This window comes from Chanodichthys erythropterus, chromosome 8 (assembly GCF_024489055.1).
Source record: "Chanodichthys erythropterus isolate Z2021 chromosome 8, ASM2448905v1, whole genome shotgun sequence".
NCBI lineage: Eukaryota > Metazoa > Chordata > Actinopteri > Cypriniformes > Xenocyprididae > Chanodichthys > Chanodichthys erythropterus.
The window spans coordinates 41,370,973-41,393,792 of NC_090228.1; the positions used below are offsets into that span (position 1 = coordinate 41,370,973).

General features: G+C 39.0%; 1 protein-coding gene across 1 annotated transcript; it reads right to left on the reverse strand.

The window, feature by feature from the left end:
* Window positions 1-252: 252 nt before the first annotated feature.
* Window positions 253-21,722, reverse strand: LOC137025253 (zinc finger protein 585A-like). Its single transcript, XM_067393274.1, has 5 exons — window positions 19,623-21,722; window positions 16,161-17,427; window positions 14,885-15,014; window positions 6,755-6,875; window positions 253-4,205 (listed from the first exon to the last, which is right to left on the reverse strand). Exons 1-5 carry the CDS (start codon window positions 19,705-19,707, stop codon window positions 2,635-2,637), a joined length of 3,174 nt encoding a protein of 1,057 aa, XP_067249375.1. The 5' UTR covers window positions 19,708-21,722; the 3' UTR covers window positions 253-2,634.
* Window positions 21,723-22,820: the final 1,098 nt, after the last annotated feature.

Below are 22,820 nucleotides of genomic sequence, written 5' to 3' on the forward strand. Positions count from 1 at the left end.
AAAGACAGGAAGGTAACTTGAACCAAATAAAGACAGTGAGAGAAGAAATCAACAAAATATATGAAGACGATGTAGAAAAACAGGTCAAATTCACTAAACAGAGATTCTATGAAACTGGTCCCAGAGCCATGAAAGTTTTAGCTTGGCACCTTTGTAAACAAAAATATAAAAAAAATCCAATTACAGGAAAAATAAGTAATAATATAAAAGATATCCAAAATTCCTTTGAACGTTTTTACAGAACCCTTTATTCTCAACCACCTCAAATAAACACAATCAATTTAGCATTTTCTAGATTCACTAGACTTACCGTCAATTGGCACAGAACAAAACAAAATATTAATTGCTGAAATAACACCAGAAGAATTAGACAAGGCAATAAATAGGTTACAGACAAACAAATCTCCTGGAACAGACGGATTCCCATCTGAATGGTATAAAATTTTCCGCACTCAATTAACCCCCTTCTTAGATCTTTTAATAATGGAAAAAGGCTATTATATCTGTGATACATAAACAAGGAAAAGAATGTGGTTCATATAGTTCATCTTTGGTAGAAAAAGAAGAAACGACATTTGGAAAAACTTTCATTACTTTCAATAAGTGGAAAAGAAAACGGAATGTGTTGTGAAAAAAGATAGGTAGAAATGCAGCCACAAAATCACAGGAAAAAACACCACAAACCTTAAGAGACATCTCAAGGCATTCCATAATGAAATTGAGGTAATTCAAGACATTAACATAATGTTACTTTCTATTTTAGAAAGCTCATGCCAACTCATGAGGCTGTGGTTAATGTGTCTCATTTTAACGTTAGCTTTAACTTTACCGGTTGAAATCCCCTAGAAATGTTTCAATGACTGGGACAGAGTAATTTCTAGATTTATCTGGAATAGTAAAAAAAAACGTATTAAATTTAAAACTTTACAATTAGCAAAAGAAAAAAGGGAGAAAGTCCCTACCATGCCTGCAAGATTACTATATTGCTGCCCAATTAAGAAAAGTATTTTGTTGGTGTGATACAAGCTATACTGCTAAATAGAAACAACTGGATATCTTGCAAACTCCAATACCCAATCAATCACTTCTAAGAGATAAAAAATTTAAAGAGATATGTGGAAATATAAATCTGTGGACAAAATGTGGTTTAAACTAAACTAGAAAACCGACGAGAATATTGAGTTGGAATGGTTATGATTCCCAATTCTTTCCTACTCGAGTAGATAAAAGGTTTCAATGCTGGGCTCACAAGGGAATAACTGCATACTGATCTATTATATAAAAGGGGGAAATTCAAGATTTTCAAAATTTCATGACCAGATTCAGTCTGGAGAAAAAGGACTTTTTCAGATTTTTACAAGTTAGACACTATTACGATTCAACAATTAGAAGAGCAATAAATGATTGCTCCCCTTTGATAAATATATTATTAATGCTAATAATACAAATGACAGTAAAAAATTACTAATATCTGGTATATATACTTGTATCCAAGTTATTAACGGTTACTGAACTAATTATATTAAAGAAAAGTGGGGAAAGGAATTGCAGACTTCTATCCCAGAAGAAGAATGGCTAAATTTGAGGCATTCAGAGTGTGTAACTTTCCAGGGCTTTAAGAGAATTTTGTTGGAAAAACACTATACATTTCTTTATCACGCCCAAAGTAAAAGCCAAACAAAAAGGAGAAGCAAATCTAGGCTCCTACATATTTTCTGGGATTGCCCAGTTTTGAAACTGTGTTGGTCAGAAATACACTCAAGTATAGAGGAAATCTTAGAGATTGAGGAAAACAGGTTGTAGTCTATTTCTTGGTAATATACCAAATTCAGTTAATAATAGGAATAAATATTTACAGAGGATACTAGTAGCACCAGCAAAAAAGCGATTACTTGTTTATGGCTCCAACATCTTCCCCCAACGAGAACTCAGTGGGAGCAAATTTTCACAGAAATTTATAAAATGGAAAGACTGACATTTAAATTGAGATTACAAGAGACTTTAGAAAAGCACTGGGGAAAATGCACTACACATATATCAAAACAGAGAGAAGTGAGATAAATGTGTAATAGGAATACTTATATGCATACATGTAACCACCATAAGAGAATAATCAAGCTTTGAAAGTATGGTTATGGACATGAGGGTATTTGTGCATGTATGAATGTCTACGTATGTTTGTCTATAAGCCCATAAATGAATAAATGTCTACATGATAACCTGTTGACCTTTTTCTTTTTTACTCAATGATCTTTGTACTAATCGATTAAGGAAACTTTTTTTTACAAAAATAAATACATTTTGAAAGAACTTCCATGTAAATACCCATGAAGCTTTGTTCACTGTTTGTTATTGTCTTTTGTTCTGAAAAGTTTTATAAGGAGTAGTGTGGCCTGAAACCTAAACCAGGAAGCAGGTCGCTGTTTGTTTCTTGGCTGGAACGTGAAGTCCACATTGTGGATCTACTTGCCTACCAGAACTTGCATTATATTTGAGCAGAATAAAATAGATTTTGACCACAAACAACGCAAAACATAGTAATTTTGACTGAAAGGAATCCTTCATATAAAAAAAATCACTTCCTGCCATCTAGCTGCATTTCGCACCACAGTAATGGCATCATGTGCAAACAACCTATGTCATTCCAGAATGAGTTTGCAAATGTTGTTTCAGGTCTGCGTGATATGTGAAACTCTCTTCACACTGAAGACACGTGAAAGGCCTCTCTCCAGTGTGAAGTCTCATGTGAACCTCAAGGGTTATTTTCTGACTGAAACTCTTTCCACAATGAGAGCAAGTAAAAGGCTTTTCTCCAGTGTGAAGTCTCTGGTGAACCTCAAGGGCTCCTTTCTGCCTGAAACCCTTTCCACAGTGAGAGCAAGTAAAAGGCTTTTCACCAGTGTGAACTCTCTGGTGAACCTCAAGGGCTCCTTTCTGCCCAAAACTCTTTCCACAGTGAAAGCATGTGAAAGGCTTCTCTCCAGTGTGAACTCTCAGGTGAGTCTGAAGGCTTCCTTTATTTGTAAAACTCTTTTCACATTGAGTGCACGTGTAAGGCCTTTCTCCAGTGTGAAATCTCATGTGAACCTCAAGGGTTCCTTTGAATGTGAAACTCTTTCCACAGTGAGGACAGGCGAACGGCTTCTCTCCAGCGTGAAGTCTCATGTGAGTCTTAAGATTTGCTTTTTGTGTGAAGCTCTTCCCACACACTTTGCAGGTGTAAGGGTTCTCTCCAGTGTGAATTCTCAAGTGGCTATCAAGGGACACCTTATACATAAAACTCATTCCGCACTGGGTGCAGGAATAAGGCTTCTCTCCAGTGTGAATTCTCATGTGAGTCTTGAGGCACACTTTAGTACTGAATCTCTTACTACACTGAGAGCACATGAAACCCTTCTCTCCACTGTGAACTCTCATATGATGTGTAAGATTTGTTTGTTCTGAGAAGCTCTTCCCACACAGTTTGCAGGCGAAAGGCTTCTCTCCTGTGTGAGTTCTCATGTGAATCTTTAGACTACTTTTTAGTGAGCAGCTCTTACCACACAGTTTGCAGGTGTAAGGTTTCTCTCCAGTATGACTTATCAAGTGGATATCAAGGGACACCTTATGTGTAAAACTCATTCCGCACTGGGTGCAGGTGTAAGGCTTCTCTCCAGTGTGAATTCTCATATGTCGTGTAAGATTTCCTTGTTCTGAGAAGCTCTTCCCACACAGTTGGCAGGAGAAAGGCTTCTCTCCAGTGTGAATTTTCATGTGAACCACAAGGTTTCCTTTAGTTGTGAAACTCTTTCCACACTGAGTGCACGTAAAAGGCTTCTCTCCAGTGTGAACTCTCATGTGAACCTCAAGGCTTCCATTATGTGTGAAACTCTTTGCACAGTGAGGACAGGCTAACAGCTTCTCTCCAGTGTGAACTCTCATGTGAACATTAACAGTTGCTTTTCGTGTGAAGCTCTTCCCACATACGTTGCATGTGTAAGGTTTGTCTCCGGTGTGAATTCTCATGTGAGTCTTGAGGCATACTTTAGTACTGAAACTCTCACTACAGTGAGAACACATGAAACTCTTTTCTCCTTTGTTATTTCTCTTGTGTAATTTAGGTTTTCCAGTTCCTGTTTGAGTGGAAGTGTTTTTATTTGTGATATTGTGATTTTTCTCTTCCATTTCATTCAGATCTTGACTCTCTTCTTTCAGTAGCATCAGGTCTAAGGTGAACAAAGACAAATACAAGTTAACATCACTTTTATGGAACAAAGCAATTAAAACACTGACGACCCTCTTAAGTGACCCATATCCGATATCTACATTTACACTATACAGGCTTAACGTTGCTTAATGCAAGAAAGTGATATTAAAAGTCCAAACTCTGCACAACATTTATTAATAAAGCATACTATGTATAGAAAAGCTGCAGTCCAGAATGTGACCGCAATTAGTTAAATTTATTGACAGAACTCATAGAAACATGTGATAGTTTCATCCTGACATGAGAATCATTCATTTGCACCAACTCTTCACCACAGATTCACGGTAAATGTGTTTTCTAAAGGTCTGGTGGTAAAACTTTTGCCAAGCATGTCAGAGGTTCTGGATTCTAATCTGCTCATGTATATTTTTTTCCTTATTAAAACCAAGTGTGTTCATCAGTGATTGTGTATCAAGAGCAGGGACATGTTAGTGTGCAGTTTATTTTGTGAATTCACTGAAATAAAGAGTCTCAACAACAGTTAGCAAAAGATTGAAACGCTTGTCTTTGCATGAGCCGCCGTCACTGATAACAGTGGCAAGGAGCTCTCGGCATGATTTCTAAAGCAACAAATTTCAGTGCCTCTTAAGGTGATACACACCAAACCGACGCCAACGAACTAGTGGCGATGAAAGCAGACTGGGGTTGGCTCATGTCGGCAGTGTCTGTGTCCAAACTTGGCCTGACACACCAAATCAACACTCGACAGCCGAAGGCCAAGTAGCACATCCGTTCTGCGCCTGCGTAAAATGAAATACCTTTCCGTACCAGCAGGTGGCAGTAGCTGAACAGCCAATCAGAATGATCAGATGGCCCGATGAGCTCCAATGCAGATTCAACATGTCGAATAGGCCAAAAAAAAGCCAATGAGGACCAACTTCAGCCGATGGAACGCACTTAGTCGGCCGATGAACAAAAACTGCGCGACAGTCAACCCTTGGCTTGGTGTGTTCCTGCCTTTATTTAATTAATACTCAGCTAATCAACTACAGACTTTTCATTTGTAATAGATATATCTGTATCAAGAGATGTTTCGAAAACATGACATTTAACTCACATTAAATGGAATATCCCATCTATCCGCTTACACAGAAGGCATATTTGAAAATATTTCCAAACATGAGTGAGGCCCGAAACCGAACGCCCATGTGCTTTTTTCCTGCTTAAAAATTCATGGGTTATATCAGAACTGTATTACATGGGAGGAAAATATCAGAATTGGGTCACTTGAGCCATGCAGTATAAATGTGGCCTTAGATATTTAAAGCCACAAACAACATAAATGCTAGATCCTATAACCACTGCATCATTATTTGTATCACTGTGTTATCCTATGCAGGATTAATCTAAATTAAACTGCACACGATTTAACAATTGGCTGCATTTTTGTGTGTGTGTGTGAGCAGCTTGTCACGGCTAAATGCTGCTCCATGTGAAAGCCAGAGGGCACTTTTGCAAAGAAACTCCAAATATGACCCACAGACGAAAGATAACTCGAAAGATGTTGTTCCAGAAAATCACTGTAGCTTAATAAACAGAAGATTGAAAGGCTTTTATTGATTAAACGTGACAAATAAATACACGACTATAGCACTATTCGAACGGGAGTAGTATTATCTGGGGACCTGTAGTCATTTGTAATAATCGTGGAGGTTGTCTGTGATATTACTCAGTCATGTCTGTAATTTGTAAAGTAAAAATTCCCCCGCAAATGACTTACCATATTTCGCAGGGGACCTAGGTGTTAATATGTGATAATATTAGTCCTGTGCGAATCGCCATCTCTTTGGCGGGTCGTATATCAACTTTTCAAGGTTTTTGTTTCCTGTGTGTCTTTTTATTCATTTTTCGCAAAGAACTGAGTGGGCGCTGGAGTGTTTTGATTGTATTTGTATGCTGGGTCTTATTGCTATACACCATAGAATATACAATTTCTAGAAAGAGAAATCTGAAAACCCATCAGAAGAGTGAAAAAAAAAAAAAGATTAGATGGAGATGGATGACATGTATAGCAGCATGCAGTAAGGAACATTATTCTGAATATACTGTCGGCAGCAGTAACCATTGGATTGCAAAGTAAGAAAGAAAATACATGTAAAAATGTGAATGTATATGCTTTATATAAACAAGTAATCGCCTTCCAAGTGCTTCCTCCAAAACCGCACTTTCGTATTCTTCAAAAATGTATTTCCTACGCCTTCCTTATTCAGCTTACGGGGAAAAAAAATGGAACCTTAATTTCTTTTCGGCTAAAGAAAGAAAGACATGAACATCTTGGATGACATGGGGGTGAGAAACAAAGAGGTTCATCCTCATGTGTTACGCAGCACATTTAAGCTTATGCAAAAAACAAGGTTTGTTCATGTCTGTCATGAGGCGACCCGCTCCATGTCAAATAAAACCATTTTAATTAGGTCACTCATATGACATTCTTCAAAAATATTCAGTTCTGTAGAGATGGACATTTTTAATAAGGATCAAATGATCAGTTTTGAGAATGAAACCAACCTGTTTGTGTCTCAGTATCTTCTTGTTTCACACTGAATGTTTCTTCAATCTTCATGTCTTCACTCTCCTCTTTAATAATCACCACCTTTATGTCTTCACTCTCCTCTTTAATAAACTCCATCTTTATAATAGTGTCGCGTGGAACTCAGTCGCTTCACCAGGAGTTTTTCTGTGCCATATTTCAAATGAGAATAATTAACAGACAAAAAATAAAACCAAACTAAATCTGCATCTCAATCAGAGTGATTACCACCCCCAGCAGTACAAATTAACATAAGAACGCAAATTATACATATTCTTCTTATTTTATGAGTTTAAAGTTGGTATTTAATGATTTGTATATTATTTTTATAGATTCAATTTAAGAAACCTTTGCAGTCGGTTTGTAAATGTTTTAATTATTTACACGAGTTTGTGTTCTCGTTGCATTTACACTGTTTTGACCAGCACGTCTTCAAAGATTGTCTTATTATTGAGGAGATGAGAAGGTCTGTCTCTCTTACCATTGGAGAAAGCATAGCGGCTTTAGGATCACGTAAAGCACTTCAATCATGTGGCAGTGACGTCAGTGCGCATGTAACGATCACCGTCTGCTCCTGTCACTCCCCGGACTACACTTCCCACAATTCTCTCTGCCAATCACCTGCACTCACTCCACCAATCACTACACTAATCACCACATCCAGCTGCCATGCATTACCTGGACTATAAAAGACTAACACACTCATCACCTGATCGCGAAGTCTTGTTGTCACTTGTGTCACATTTCTGAGCGTTTCCTTGTATCCTGTTTGCCTGTCTGTGATTGATTTTGCCTGATTCCTGTTTTACGACCCATTGCTGCCTGCCTCGATCCTTGCCTGTACCCTGACTACGACTCTGCCTGTTCCTTATTGCTCCTGTTTGTTCCTGTTTGACCCTGCCTGAACGACCACGCTCACTTCTAAATAAACGCTGCACTTGGATCCCCTGCCTGAGTCTCCCATTCGTAACAGAAGACTTCGCCTCACTAGATCCAGCAGCTACCGTGAGTGTTCCTGTCTCAACAATTATGAATCCATCCGCCCAGTTGATCGGTCTCCGTCAAGGAGACAAATCCATTGAAGATTATGTTTTGGACTTTATTGAACTGGCTCCGTTAACATGCTTTGATGAGTTATGTCTTATGACATTCTTTCGCGGGGGACTGTCTGAACCGCTCAGCTCTATTATGCCAATACATGAGCCAAATGGGACTTTAGAACAGTATATAGAGCTGGCGTTGCTACTGAGTGGATCTCCGTTTACTGTGGGTGTCGCGGAGGAACGCGATTCCTCGTCTGGGTGTGTGATGGCCGCCGCGCCAGATGACACTCACCAAATGGCGGCCGCAACAATGAGTCACGTCTCCGCTGATCGCCCAGAGCAACGTCACGTCTCCGCTGATCGCCCAGAGCAACGTCACGCCTTCACTGATCGCCCAGAGCAACGTCACACCTTCGCTGACAGCCCAGAGCAACGGCACGCCTTCGCTGATCGCCCAGAGCAAAGTCACGTCGCCGCTGATCGCCCAGAGTCACGTCAGGTCTCTAGATCAGTCCGGGAGCGGAGAGGGTTGCGTTCCAGTTTGACCGATCCACCGTTGATTTCAGTCCGAGCAGCTGGCATCCCCAAGTCTCCGTCGGCCGCTTCGCTCTCAAGCCTGGTGGCCACTACGCTCTCCGCACTCAAGTCTCTGCCGGCCGCTTCGCACTCAAGCCAGCCGGCCGCTTCGCTCTCAAGCCAGCCGGCCGCTTCGCTCTCAAGCCAGCCGGCCGCTTCGCTCTCAAGCCAGCCGGCCGCTTCGCTCTCAAGCCAGCCGGCCGCTTCGCTCTCAAGCCAGCCGGCCGCTTCGCTCTCAAGCCAGCCGGCCGCTTCGCTCTCAAGCCAGCCGGCCGCTTCGCTCTCAAGCCTGCCGGTTGCTACGCTCTCAAGCTCGCCGGTTGCTACGCTCTCAAGCTCGCCGGTTGCTACGCTCTCAAGCTCGCCGGTTGCTACGCTCTCAAGCTCGCCGGTTTCAACGCTCTCAAGCTCGCCGGTTTCAACGCTCTCAAGCTCGCCGGTTTCAACGCTCTCAAGCTCGCCGGTTTCAACGCTCTCAAGCTCGCCGGTTGCTATGGACTCTTGTTCGCCGATTGCAGTGGACTTAAGCACCCTGGACGCGATGGACGAAATGGCTGCTTTGCCAGTGCCCACGGGCAAGATGGCCGCCCCTGCGGTGCTCAAGGATGCAGGGGTTGTTCCAGCCATTGAGTCCGCTCCAGCACAGCCTGCTCTCCTGGTCTGTCCTGTCTTGGCCCAGAGGGCTGTGCTCACTTTTTATGTCTTGGCTGTCCTACGTGCGTTGAGGAACTCGAGCTCTACTGCCGTCCCGGAGCAGCCCGAGCCCGCTGCCGTCCCGGAGCAGCCCGAGCCCGCTGCCGTCCCGGAGCAGCCCGAGCCCGCTGCCGTCTCGGAGCTGTCTGCTCTCCCTGATACGGCCATGGAGGCCGTCACCGAACTGCCCGCTCTCCTTGATACGGCCATGGAGGCCGTCACCGAACTGCCCGCTCTCCTTGATAAGGCCACAGAGCAGCCTTGGTCGGCCCTGCCACCACCGCCTGGACCATTTGCTCTACCGCTGCCACTCAGGCCATCTGCCCTGCTGGCGCCACCCGAGCTCCTTGCCCATGAACCCGCCAATGCCTCCCTTGATTTCCCCAAGAACTTTTGGGGGGGGGGCAGTATACCTAGGGGTGGGGAGCTTGTGGGTGGGGACCCTGCCCGGCCACTGCCATCATTGGCCTTTGAACAATTATGGCCGTTTATGGACCCTAACCTGTCGTGGTTACCCAAGCCACCTGACCTACTGTGGTTACCCAAACCATCTAACCTGCCATGGCTGCCTGACCCGCCTGACCTGCTGTGGTTGCCCGACCCATCTGACCGGCCGTGGTTGCCCGAGCCACCTGACCTGCCGTGGTTGCCCGAGCCACCTGACCCGCCGTGGAGTTATGGCACTCCTGACCTGCACTGGCTGCCCGTAGCACCTGACCCGCCATGGTTACCCGTGGCGCCTGATCCACCATGGCTACCCTGGAGCCTGCATTGGAGACCATGGTCCCGCTATAGCTCCAATGTACCCACCCTCCCTCCCTATTCGTGCCTTTTACGTCGCGAGGACGCGCCTTCCGGAAGGGGGGCGTTATGTAACGATCACCGTCTGCTCCTGTCACTCCCCGGACTACACTTCCCACAATTCTCTCTGCCAATCACCTGCACTCACTCCACCAATCACTACACTAATCACCACATCCAGCTGCCATGCATTACCTGGACTATAAAAGACTCACACACTCATCACCTGATCGCGAAGTCTTGTTGTCACTTGTGTCACATTTCTGAGCGTTTCCTTGTATCCTGTTTGCCTGTCTGTGATTGATTTTGCCTGATTCCTGTTTTACGACCCATTGCTGCCTGCCTCGATCCTTGCCTGTACCCTGACTACGACTCTGCCTGTTCCTTATTGCTCCTGTTTGTTCCTGTTTGACCCTGCCTGAACGACCACGCTCACTTCTAAATAAACGCTGCACTTGGATCCCCTGCCTGAGTCTCCCATTCGTAACAGTGCACCATTCAAAGTTTTATGACAGTCGATTACAGTTTACGTTAAATCATTTTTTTGTGTATCAGTGTGTTGGCCTTGGGAATAAATGCTCTATATTTGGCGCTGTATCACCAGTAAACATACAGTAGGACTGCATTGTTTGTGAAATGTGCTTTCGTATCGGTACAGTATTAGTCCCTACTTTTTATCATAGCAAAATCTACATTATCGTTCCCAACAAAAATATTGTTTAGCTTAAAACATGTTGAAGATTGGCGGACAATCAATTCATTAAAATTAAATTTTTAAATTTACTTGTTTTGATAGTATGTTCTTATTTGGTGTGTTTTTTTTATATCTCACTTATTTTAAAGTATTGTTTGTATAATTGTATGTTTCCTTTTTTTCTTCTGTGAAGCGCTTTGAGATGCTACTTTTAAAGGCGCTATAGAAAATAAAGTGTATTATTATTATTATTATGAAATATCAAGCTATTTCCTCACAAAAACTGTTTAGTGAAGCCTCTGCTCCATTGACATTAATTAAAAAATTAATTAATCTTGTCTCCTTTCTTGCGTTGCCGTTTGGTTGCAGGCTTGCCTTCTAGTGGCTTTGATGTTTCGTCAGCGTACGGTGAATCGAGCTCTTTGAATCACTGAATAATTACGCAAAGCATTTGATTTAATTGACTCGGAGTATCAAAAATCTCCGTTTATCACATCATAACTTTCTCCATGGTGTAGTCTACATGATACGGGGGTATACGCCGTATACCCACTAAGAAATGTCAAGGATTCCACCCACTTTAAAAAGCGCAATGATACGTAACCATCCAATAAATCACAATATAACTTTTGTGGTTTGTTGCTTTTGACATGAAACAAAGTCTCAAGTTACATATTTTGCCCATTTTACATCAGCATAAAAAAACAAATACCGTTTTGGTGCTCTTTAATGTGTAGTGACAGATCGCTGTAGCCTCAGTTCAAAAGAAGCTGCAGCCTGACGCGCGTGAACTGATCCTCTTTAATACCAGTTATAACGCGAAATAAACATGAATAAACTTCTCAAGGTATGATATCATGTCTTGTATAATCACATAAACAGTGTTTCAACTGCGGAAAGACGTTAATAGCTTGTAAACAATGTCATGTAACGTCACATTTACCTCAGAACAAGCATATTCAGTGACCATAAACTCGTTAGTCACCTAGAAAAAAACTCTTGAAAGGAGCATTTAACTAAATACATACACCATATTACCTATTAATTAATTGTTAATGTTCTTCAATAGCCTATATTATGCATGTTTGAATAGATCCATCAAGTTGACAGCCACCATTTAAATGTTTACATTTCAAAAAACGAATTGGAGTAGAAATAATTTTAATATTTAACTATATAATTACACAAATTTCCTTAAGTGTAATTTACGTTTGTACAAATCAGTTTATTTTAACCTTCAATATTAATGTACTAGGTCTACCAACTGATTGCTATGTATGTATTGTAGTCCTATTTTACAACATTAGTTGAGAGATTTTTTTTTCTTGAGAAAATTTGCCATGTACTGTACCTGATATACATCAAAATAACTAATATTGAATCGAATTGCAAATTGAAAGTTAGTGAATTAGCACAACTATGATGGCAGGAAATGGAGCAAAACAGAAGCTTTCCATCTTTCCATTAATGTTACACTCTAAACAATCCTGGATTAAAAACAACCCAAGTTGGGTTGAAAATGGACAAACCCAGCTATTGGGTTGTTTTAATGCAGCAGTTGGGTTAAACTGTCCAGCCTGCTGGGTAGTTTTATTAATGTTTAAAAATGACTATGTCTGGCTTAAACTGAACCCAAAATAGGTTGGAAATTAAAAATCAGACACATAATTACTAGAGACAACAATATTAATCAAAGGTGAACATGTATTAATAAACAACTTAATACATGTTTAATTATTATATTTAATATAAATAAATGTTAATTTCCAACATATTTTGGGTTCATTTTAAAGCAATACAGCATTTTTTACACAATAGTTGGTAACCAAACATTTTTTAGAGAAATGTTCATTTAAACTTGCCAGCTGATAAAACCTGTGCTTCAGGGATACTAGCTGAGTAAGATGGTGATACTAAACAGTAGAAAATCATGCAGTCTCTCTAGCTGTAAATGTAATTGGCTGTTAAAGTCTTGTGTTGATTATAATAAATTGACTTCTAATTGACTAATAAATCACTTTTTCTGTTACTCATGTGTGGATGCGCTTTACTCACAGAAATAACGTTCGTTAATGTTAGATAATACAGTATAAAAAATATGACTGTTCATGTTAGATCGACTCTAATAATTATATAAATCGACTGAACGTGTTAAATGCTTAAAACTCTAACCTTTCTTCAGGCGATCTATGAGCCGAATGACAACAGACGAGAGGTCGCGGCGCAGACTTATGATGTCACAGCATCAGACGAAAGCAAAATATAAGTCCCATTCACAAGCTGCTGTCTAAAATCACAAAGTGCATAGAAAATTACATGCAAAAACACACACAGTAAAAAAGGAAATAATAGTATATGCATATTTAAATGTTGCTCTAAAATATGTGAGATTTTTTGTAAGACGCAAAACAGTCATGTTTGGGTACATTTATACCAGGGGTTGGTAACAAATTTTAGTAACAAGACATTTTAAAATTGATGTTTGGATGAATTTTTCTAAAGTGCAACAGCAATAACTAATTATTTTACAATAAACAAGATTTGTTAAATAAAATCAAACCTTTTTTAGGGCCACAGACAAATATGAAATAATAAATAGGTAACATGTTGTAAAATGTTTGGTCAGTTGTGTAAAATTAAATGTTTGATTAATTTTCTTGGCTTTGTAAATTAGTCATATTGATGACCAGGATGAGGAGCAGCAGCAGAGAGAAAGCGAGACAGAGAGGATGAACTGATGGAGTTAATCAGAGAAGATGACATGAAGTTTCAGAAACAGACAAAGAGGAGAACAGGGAGAGGATGGACAGACTTCTCTCTACTTGAGTGATTAAAGGAAACTAAATAAAGTCACCAATAGTGTTTCATTAATAATGTGGTCATGGCATGATGTAATATCTGCTTCAATGTGAAGAATTCCAAGAGCAGAAAACCTTTGGTTCACTCATAGCCAGTTTCGAGTTCTTCACATTGCCACTTCGCTCTGATGTTGCTGACCTAACCGGAAGGGTCAGTGCCAGCTGAAGAAGCTTGTACAAATTTGGATGTGTCCTTTTTCACAATATTTTGAAAATGTGTCAATCAAAACAATCGAGCAAATCAAAAACAGATGGAAGTTACTGAAAACGGTGTTCTTCAAGGCTAAATCACAGAATGGTAAAAGTGGTAGCAACCCAGTTTTCCGTTTTATGACATTATCGATTAATTTATGGGAGAGCGTCCTATTGCCAACTCTGAGGATAACAGCGTGGTTGTTGGCTTCCCCGAGGGCTTGCCCTCGGAAGACACGACCAACAGTCCAGAGGTGCGTTTCCCAAAAACATTGTTAGCCATCTATGGTTGTAAGTCCCATTGAACTCTATTGGTAATGATGGAACTTGCGACCATAGTTCACTTTGGGAAACACACCCCAGGTAAGGTAGACTAACTAACCCTGCTTTTTATATGTAACTTGTTTACTAAGGTGATCAAATGAACACTTCTTTGTGTTAAGTAACAGAAATGCAATTTTGTGGAGATATGCAAATGTACTTTCTTTTAACTTGTGTATTTCTTTAGTCCGTAATGTATGAGATTACCTTGACAGTTGTGTCCTGCAAACAATCCATATAATTTTACCTAGTGGGATTTTCTTTGTTGGTGGTATCAAAGTGCATGCTTTAACTTTGCATGTGTGTGTGTGTTCATGCATGCCTGATGTACATTTAGAAACATCTGACAAACACTAAATTTGACTGTATTCTTTATTCAGAAGATTTATACTGTAAGGACAATATAGACAGCCCTTTTGGTTAAGCTTTTATGCCGTCTTTTTACAATTTATTAATGCTATTTTTTTTTTAAATCAAATATTGAAAAAAATATTCTCCATTTTTTAAAATAAGTGGTTGCAAACTATTTTAGCTACATTCAAAAAAAAAAAATGGTTTAAAGTTAGCCAACTAAATTTATTTAAATGTATTCAACGAATAATTGTAATATTTGAAATGTTACAACAGTTATTGCACATGAACAAACTATACTGATTCTGTTAGCAACATGGGTAAGTGTGTGTTTACAAATGGTCTATGAAGGCATCATTTATGTTGTTTGGAATGCAGTGGACTTATTTATATTTAAAATATGAAACTCACTTACAGAAGGCTGCTTTCAGCCATAGCTCTTACAACTCAAATGTGGTTTCTGAAAGTGACATAGTACTTGATTATTATTTTGAAACTCACACCACCTGTCATTGTCTGATTGGAGGGTAGCCATAGTTTCATACCGTAGTGTGGGATGGCGTCGTGAATGATTCTGACCCAGGGACTGTTGTTGACGTTCATAAACCCGTAGTTGGTGGTGGTTGCTGACTTTCTGGAACTATAGTCCTTGAAGGGGTCGGTGGAGGCAGTTGTTAAGGTGGTGTTGTCGTAGTCTATGACGGTACTTCTGTATAAAATTATATTTTTGTCAGTGTTTATAGCTATGTTGCTAAATTCGGGTCAAAATTGCACCACCACCTTAGATATTTTGTTATAGTCCCAATAACCTTTTGGATAGGGGACAAATAATGCAGAAAATCTAACCTGGTCCAAAAAGTTTTTATGACGGATGAAAGTTTCAGAGGCAGTGTGTAAACGTGATTGACACAACGTATTTATTTTTTAACATGCTAATTTATTTTTTAACGTGTGGAAATTTCAGACGCAACTTTCAGACCTTTAGTCTCCAGTGCCAACATTTTCCAGAACTGCAACCTACCTGGAGTCTCCAGAAGTGAAAGGTGTCAGGATCTCAGAGACTTAGGTTAGGTAAAGAATCCTAAAAATATTACCCCCACTTAATAAGAATCACAAGCTGAAGTGTTGTGAAATACATTAAGTCTGTTTTTTTTTTTTTCATTTTTTTTTTTTTATAGGCTTTATAGACAGACAGATTGAGAGTGACTCTTGAAGGATCAGCACCATTGTTTGAAGAATTTATGAGAATCTGGCAATAAGTTTTGGGAGTTCATTTTTAGTCTCTGCAAAACGGTCTTCAGGGTAGGAGGACTAAAAATAAACTCCCAAAACTTACTGCAAGATTCTGGAAGTTAAATTCTTCAAATTTTTCTGAAGTTGGCCACCCTACATACAAGCAGAGCCAATTCTGAGAGTGCGAAAAAAAACTCAATCCACAAGAATGTATTAAGCTGTGGATGTTGGATTGTATGTTTCAATATTATATTGAGAATTGTGGAATGTCTAGTAAATCACAAAAGAAAAGAAAATGTTAAAATATTAAAAAAAAGATGCAAATAAAACATATGGCAGTTGTAGTACACATTTGAGCAGAAAAACAGATTTTGTCTACATTCAGCCGTAGTGCGTAGCCTTAATTTTACAGAGAGAAAGATTTTCTGGGGCTGTTTAAAATTGAAGAACCATTTTATATGTATTTGCAGAAAAACAAATAGGGTCTCACATAAGCATTTTTGAGGGTTATCTGTACATGTGATGTAATTTTTTAATTACACTGATCACAACTAAATTGCCTTCATTCAGCGTAAATTGTCAAGTGATTTCTGAAATTGCTAATTTTTCTAAATCTCATTACACTGAGGAACACTGCAATGTCCTTCCACAATTTGTTTGCAAGTGATGTTTCAGGTCTCTATGATATGTGAAACTCTCTTCACACTGAGGACACTTGTAAGGCTTCTCTCCATTGTGAAGTTTCACATGAGTCATAAGATTTCTTTTTCGCGAGAAGCTCTTCCCACACAGTTTGCAGGTTAACAGCTTCCCTCCAGTGTGAATTCTCATGTGGATTTCAAGAGACTCCTTATATGTAAAATTAATTCCACATTGAGAGCACATGAAAGGCTTCTCTCCAGTGTGAATCCTCATGTGAGTCTTGAGACTTGGTTTATTACAGAAACTCTTTCCACATTGAGAGCATGTGAAAGGCTTGTCACCAGTGTGAATTCTCATATGATGTCTAAGATTTCCTTGTTCTGAGAAGCTCTTCCCACACAGTTCGCAGGTGAATGGCTTCTCTCCAGTGTGAATTCTCATGTGATTCTTGAGACTTACTTTATGATTGAAACTCTTACCACATTGAGAGCATGTGAAAGGCTTGTCTCCAGTGTGAATTCTCATATGATGTCTAAGATTTCCTTGTTCTGAGAAGCTCTTCCCACACAGTTTGCAGATGAAAGGCTTCTCTCCGGTGTGAATTCTCATGTGATTCTTGAGACTTACTTTATGATTGAAACACTTTCCACACTGAGAGCATGTGAAAGGCTTCTCTCCAGTGTGAACTCTCATGTGAGTCTTGAGACTTGATTTATTACAGAAACTCTTTTCACATTGAGAGCATGTGAAAGGCTTGTCACCAGTGTGAATTCTCATATGATGTCTAAGATTTCCTTGTTGTGTGAAGCTCTTCCCACACAGTTTGCAGGTGAATAGCTTCTCTCCGGTGTGAATTCTCATGTGATTCTTGAGACTTACTTTATGATAGAAAGTCTTTCCACATTGATGGCACGTGAAAGGCTTGTCTCCAGTGTGAATATTCATGTGAGTCTTAAGGTACTTATTGAATCGGAAACTCTTTTCACACTGCTGACATTTGAAAGGTTTCTCTCCAGAATGAATTATTACATGCCTTTTAAGGTCCTTTGCGTCTGGAAAACTCATTCCACAATGATCACATAAACAATCCTCTTTTGAGTGAGTTGCCGTCTTTTGAGCTCTTTTTGGTGTTGACGTTTTTTCAGTCTGTGAACAACCAAAATATGTTTCTCCAGTTATGAAACCATGATGTTTCTCTTCCTTTACATCATTCAGTTCTTGACTCTCCTCTTTCAGCGTTATCAGATCTAAAGTGAACCGATACACAAACAAGTTAACACCAGTTTAATGGCACAAAGCAACATCAAAACATTTAGACATTTAAAGCAACAACATATGCTAGATCCTATACCCTCTAAGCCGCTGGAAGAGGTGTTTTCTGTAATTCCTGAATATCTTCTCAGCATTGTTAACTCTGAACTTTCTTTAGGACACTTCCCTAAAAAAGGTTGAGAACCACTTCTTTGAATCAAGAATTTCAGCAGAAATGGTTAGAAACTGACTAGCATAAAAACAAGCTAATCACAAGACATCTGGTAGGGGGGCACATGGGGTGGCCAACCATATTTCATTGTTGGCCGGTGCCTCCCCTGGTACAAGGGCATGGAGGAAAGCCCCGTCCACACTCCAATCACTAAGAATGAGCTGCAACTGGCCTCTATAAATATTTATGAAGATTTGGAAGAGGATATTTCCCCAATTCTCCCATCCCTGCTGGTTCCACCCAGCTCAAAGTCTTTTGTGTCTCCAGAGCAAGTCCGTCAGCCCGCCTCTGCTGATTCCCTTCAGCCCCTTGATATCTTCTTCAACTCCACTCTGTTGTGTCACATGGGCTACTTAGTCCCCCAAACCTGTTTCAGTTGATTACCCTCTCCATGTATTAAAGCTCTCTGTTTCCTTAGTTGTCTGTCCGGTATTGTCAGTGTACCATTTAAAAGAACCATTTAAAAGTATTTACAAATAAAACAGACAAATAGTGTCTCACATAATGATGTTTTATTCACAAAGTTTGGGAGGAGCATATTCAGATAATAAGTGCCAGTCCTAGCAAAATCACCCCAAGGACAGACGTGTAATACTCAGAGAAATTGCAAAAAACCTAAGAGCAACACTTCAGACTTCAGACTTTTCAGGCCTTAATTAGCATGTTAAAGGGTTAGTGCACCCTAAAATTAAATGTCATTAATTACTCACCCTCATGTTGTTCCACACCTGTTCTGTGTTCACACCGCCAGCGGAGAGAGCGTCAAAGTGACAGGAAGTCATTCATTTTCAATGAGAGCTTGGCAGCGAGCTCCAGCGAGAGCGGCGCGTCTTGGATGGTGAGAGTGGCGAGGAGAGTTGAAATCAGGTTAACTTTATTGTAATGAGCTATGACGCGGTTCGGCGGCAACCAATCGGAATGTAGATGTCCTCGCTTGAGAGGCTTCCGATTGGTTGACGCGACTTGTCATTTACTTTGACCCTCCCGTCGGCGGCGGTTTGAACGAACAGTACAGCGTTGTTGGCAGGGCGACCAAGGTGACTGTTGACGCTCTCGCCGGCGGCGGTCTGAACGCACGGTAAGACCTTTGTTCATCTTCAGAACAAATTAAATTATTTGTGATGAAATTCGATGGCTCAGCAAGGCCTTTATAGACAGCAATGCCACTGAACTTCAAGATCCAGAAAGCCAAATAAAATAGAAAGAAATAAAAGCAACTTTTCAACAATATTTAGTGATGGCCGATTTCAAAACAATGTTTTGAATCTTTTGTTTCGAATCAGTGATTTGGATCACGTGTCAAAAAGCCAAGTTGCTGAAATCACGTGACTTTGGTGCTCCGAATCATTGATTAGAAAAACAAGATTCAAAGCACTGTTTTGAAATCGGCCATCACTAAATATTGTTGAAAAGTTGCTATTTCGGGTTTTTTTTTTTGGCTTTCTGGATCTTGAGAAGTTCAGTGGCATTGCTGTCTATAGAGGCCTTACTGAGCCATCGGATTTGCAGCACATTTGAGTTTATATAAAAATTAACTAGGTTTGTTCTGCCGCTTCAAGCAGGTTCGGTTGTGCTTCTCTTTATGTTCACAGATCAATTTTCTTCATGCAAAATACATGAGTTTTGATAGATACGGTTGCATAATCAAGAGATGTAAATGATTGGTTGATTTAGGATTTAATGTTACTCAAAATATTTGTTTTGTTTATGCTTCTTCTGTATGTTTGTATAAACATTCAATGTGGAAGTGGGATCTTCTCATTTTAACTTGAAGGCAGCATTAGTATTTGTCTGGTGATCTCAACATGTCTGTCCATATGTGACGAACCGCTCAATGTCAAATAAATCCACTTTAATTAGCACACTCATATAATTAGCACACTTCAAAAATATTCACATCTGTAGAGGTGGACATTTTAATAAGGATCAAATGAGTTCAGCTTTGAGAATGAAACCAACCCGTTTGGTCCTCGATATCTTCTTGTTTCACACTGAATGTTTCTTCAATCTTCATTTCTTCATTCTCCTCTTTAATAAACGCCATCTTTGCTATGGTGTCGCGTGGATCTCAATCGCTTTACCGGGAGTTTTTCTGTGTCATGTTTCTGGTGAGAATATTTAACAGAAAGAAAAATAAAACCAAACTAAATCTACGTCTCAATCAAAGTGATTACCACCCCAGGCAGTACAAATTAACATAAGAACACAAATTATACATCCTCTTCATATTTTATAAATTTAAAGTTCATATTTAATGATTTGTATATTACATTTAATAGGTTCAATTTTCAAGAAAACTTTTGCAGTTGGTTTGTAAAAGTTAATTAATTACGAGTTTGTGTTCTCGTTGCATTTACACTGTTTTGACCGGCACGTCTCCAAAGATTGTCTTATTATTGGGGAGATGAGAAGGTCTGTCTCTCTTACCATTGGAGAAAGCATAGCGGCTTTAGGATCACATAAAGCACTTCAATTATGTGGCAGTGACGTCAGTGCCCACCGTTCAAAGTTTTATGACAGTCGATTACAGTTTACGTTAAATCAGTTTTTTGTGTATCAGTGTGTTGGCCTTGTGAATAAATGCTCCATATTTGGCGTTGTATCACCAGTAAACATACAGTAGGACTGCATTGTTTGTGAAATGTGCTTTTGTGTCGTTACACCGGTATATTACACTTTATTTAGACTATTTAGACTATCTACAATATCACTCAAAATTAATATTAAAATACTATGCTAATGCCGTGAATGAGTCCTAATTGTCACGACATATCCTTTTTCTGACTTCTCTTGTAAAATTACCTTTTTATTAGGGATGTGCACTTTGACTAAATTGACATTTGTTTAAATTGATGTTTTGTAACTAACTGATTAGTCTAAAGTAAGAAAATCCCTAAAGACTTGTACGTATATATGATCCATTTGAAACAATAAATCAAACAATCAAATCTCATAATTAATGACCCTTAAAACAGGTCATATATGCAGTATGCTTGCCTTGCGTTACCACTTTTCGAAAGCCATGGGAACTGTTGCTGTAGTCTCGGAAATGGGATTTTATTTTTATTTTTTCAAAGTTGAAGTGAATGACGCGACAGGCATTTGCTGGCATCAACTATCACACTTACATGAGCTGAATATGGTTAAGCAAGGATACAGTGGAATGATGCCAGTTTGGCATGTCGAAACATACAGAAAACTTTTTTTTTTTTTTTTTTAATTCAAAATTGGGCTGCACCTTGCTTGCTTTCGAGCTTGCGACTGACACAATGAAAATATCTGAGGTAAACTTAAGAGTACATCTTAAGGTATAATTTCCTCTAGTGTTTTATTTTAATGTGTTATTTAAAATGCTGCGCTTTGCTCGTCACCGTAACATTCACGACAGTAATGTGAGCAAAGAAATGTGTATTTTTTTTCTTTGTGTAAATCACTATTGTTTTCAGTGTCGACTAGTTGGAGCTGTATTGCTTAGTCCCTACTTTTTATCATAACAAAATCTACATAGGCTATATCGTTCCCAACAAAAATATTGTTTAGCGTAAAACATGGTGAAGATAAGCAGACAGTCAATAAGTTAAATATCAAGCTATTTCCTCACAAAAACTGTTTAGTGAAGCCTCTTCTCCATTGACATTAAAAAATGTATTAATCTTGTCTCCTTTCCTGCGTTGGCTTTGAAGCCTCGCCAATGTACGGTGAATCGAGCTCTTCGAATCACTAAATCGTTACGTGAAGCATTTGATTCAATTGACTCGGAGTATCAAAAAGCTCCGTTTATCACATTGTAACTTTATCCATTAACCGAAATAGTGTTCACGATAAACTGATTTACCATATGACTCGAAATTAGAAGCACCTTTTTGTGTGGAAGCGCTTTACTCAGGAAAATATAACGTTCACTCGTTTTTGATAAAGCAATACATTGTAAAAAAAAAAAATATTGTTCATTTCAGATCGCATCTAATAATTATATATATCGACTAAACGATTTGTTTCGACTCAAACATGTTAAATGCTTAAAAACACAAACCTTTCTTGAACCGAATCACAACAGACGAGGGGTCGCGGCGCAGACATATGACGTCAAAGCATCAGACGAAAACAAAAGTCCTATTCAATAGCGCTGTCTAAAATTTAAAAAAGTACATAGAAATTTACATGCAAACACACAAACATAGTTTAAAAATTATAAGAAATAAATAAGGTATTCGTATTTAAATTGGGAGATGCATATTTAAATGTTGTCTAATGATGCTGTAAAACAGTTTAGCACATGTTATGTGAGATTCTGTGTAAGATGCAAAACAGTCATGTTTGGGTACATTTACTATTTATACCAAGATTTGTTAAATAAATTCAAACCTTTATTTGGGCCACAGACAAATATGATAAAATAAATAGGTAACATGTTGCAAAATGTTAATTGTTTGATTAATATTCTTGGCTTTGTAAATTAGTCATATTGATGACCAGGATGAGGAGCAGCAGCAGAGAGAAAGAGGGACAGAGAGGATGAACTGATGGAGTTAATCAGAGAAAACAATGTGAAGTTTCACAAACAGACAAAGAGGAGAACAGGAAGAGAATGGACAGACACTCTCTACTTAAGAGATTAATTAAAAATAAAACAAAGATTTTTTTAAAATATATTAAAGGAAACTAATTAAAGTCGCCATTAGTGTTTCATTAGTAATGTGGTCATGGCATGTGATGTGGAGAAAGCATCTGAGCTGGTGGAATATATATGTTTTTTACAACTATGAATAATTATTGCACACCTTGCACTTTATTTGTGGCCTCTGAACAATACATTTATTGGTTTATTTCTTTATATTTTTTTGGGATCTGAATTGATATCCAGAAGAGTTTGGAGAAATTGCATAAAAGAAAGATATGATCCGTGTCTTCAGAATGACTCTCACAGAGGGAACAGGGATTGATTTAGGAATTTGTTAGACGGATAAATTTCATTTAAAATTTTGAAGTGTATTTCTTTTGCTTTAGGAGAAACAGGAAAATTTAAATAAGCTGTTCTAAGATATATTACAGTATTCTTATCAAACATGTGATCTAATTTGTTCCTTTTGACTTGACAGGGATAACAGGTTTTTAAAATGACCTGTCTTATATACTTGTTAGTACAACTATCACTTT

What these genes read in the sequence shown, in the direction of transcription:
- LOC137025253 (XM_067393274.1), bottom strand. Translation starts at nt 19,707, where the DNA reads ATGGCGTTTATTAAAGAGGAGAATGAAGAAATGAAGATTGAAGAAACA. An exon ending in AGATATCGAGGACCAAACGG is followed by an intron (nt 17,428 to 19,622) that starts GTTGGTTTCATT and finishes GGTTCACTTTAG; the next exon opens with ATCTGATAACGCTGAAAGAG. An exon ending in AGATACTGAGACACAAACAG is followed by an intron (nt 4,206 to 6,754) that starts GTTGGTTTCATT and finishes TGTTCACCTTAG; the next exon opens with ACCTGATGCTACTGAAAGAA.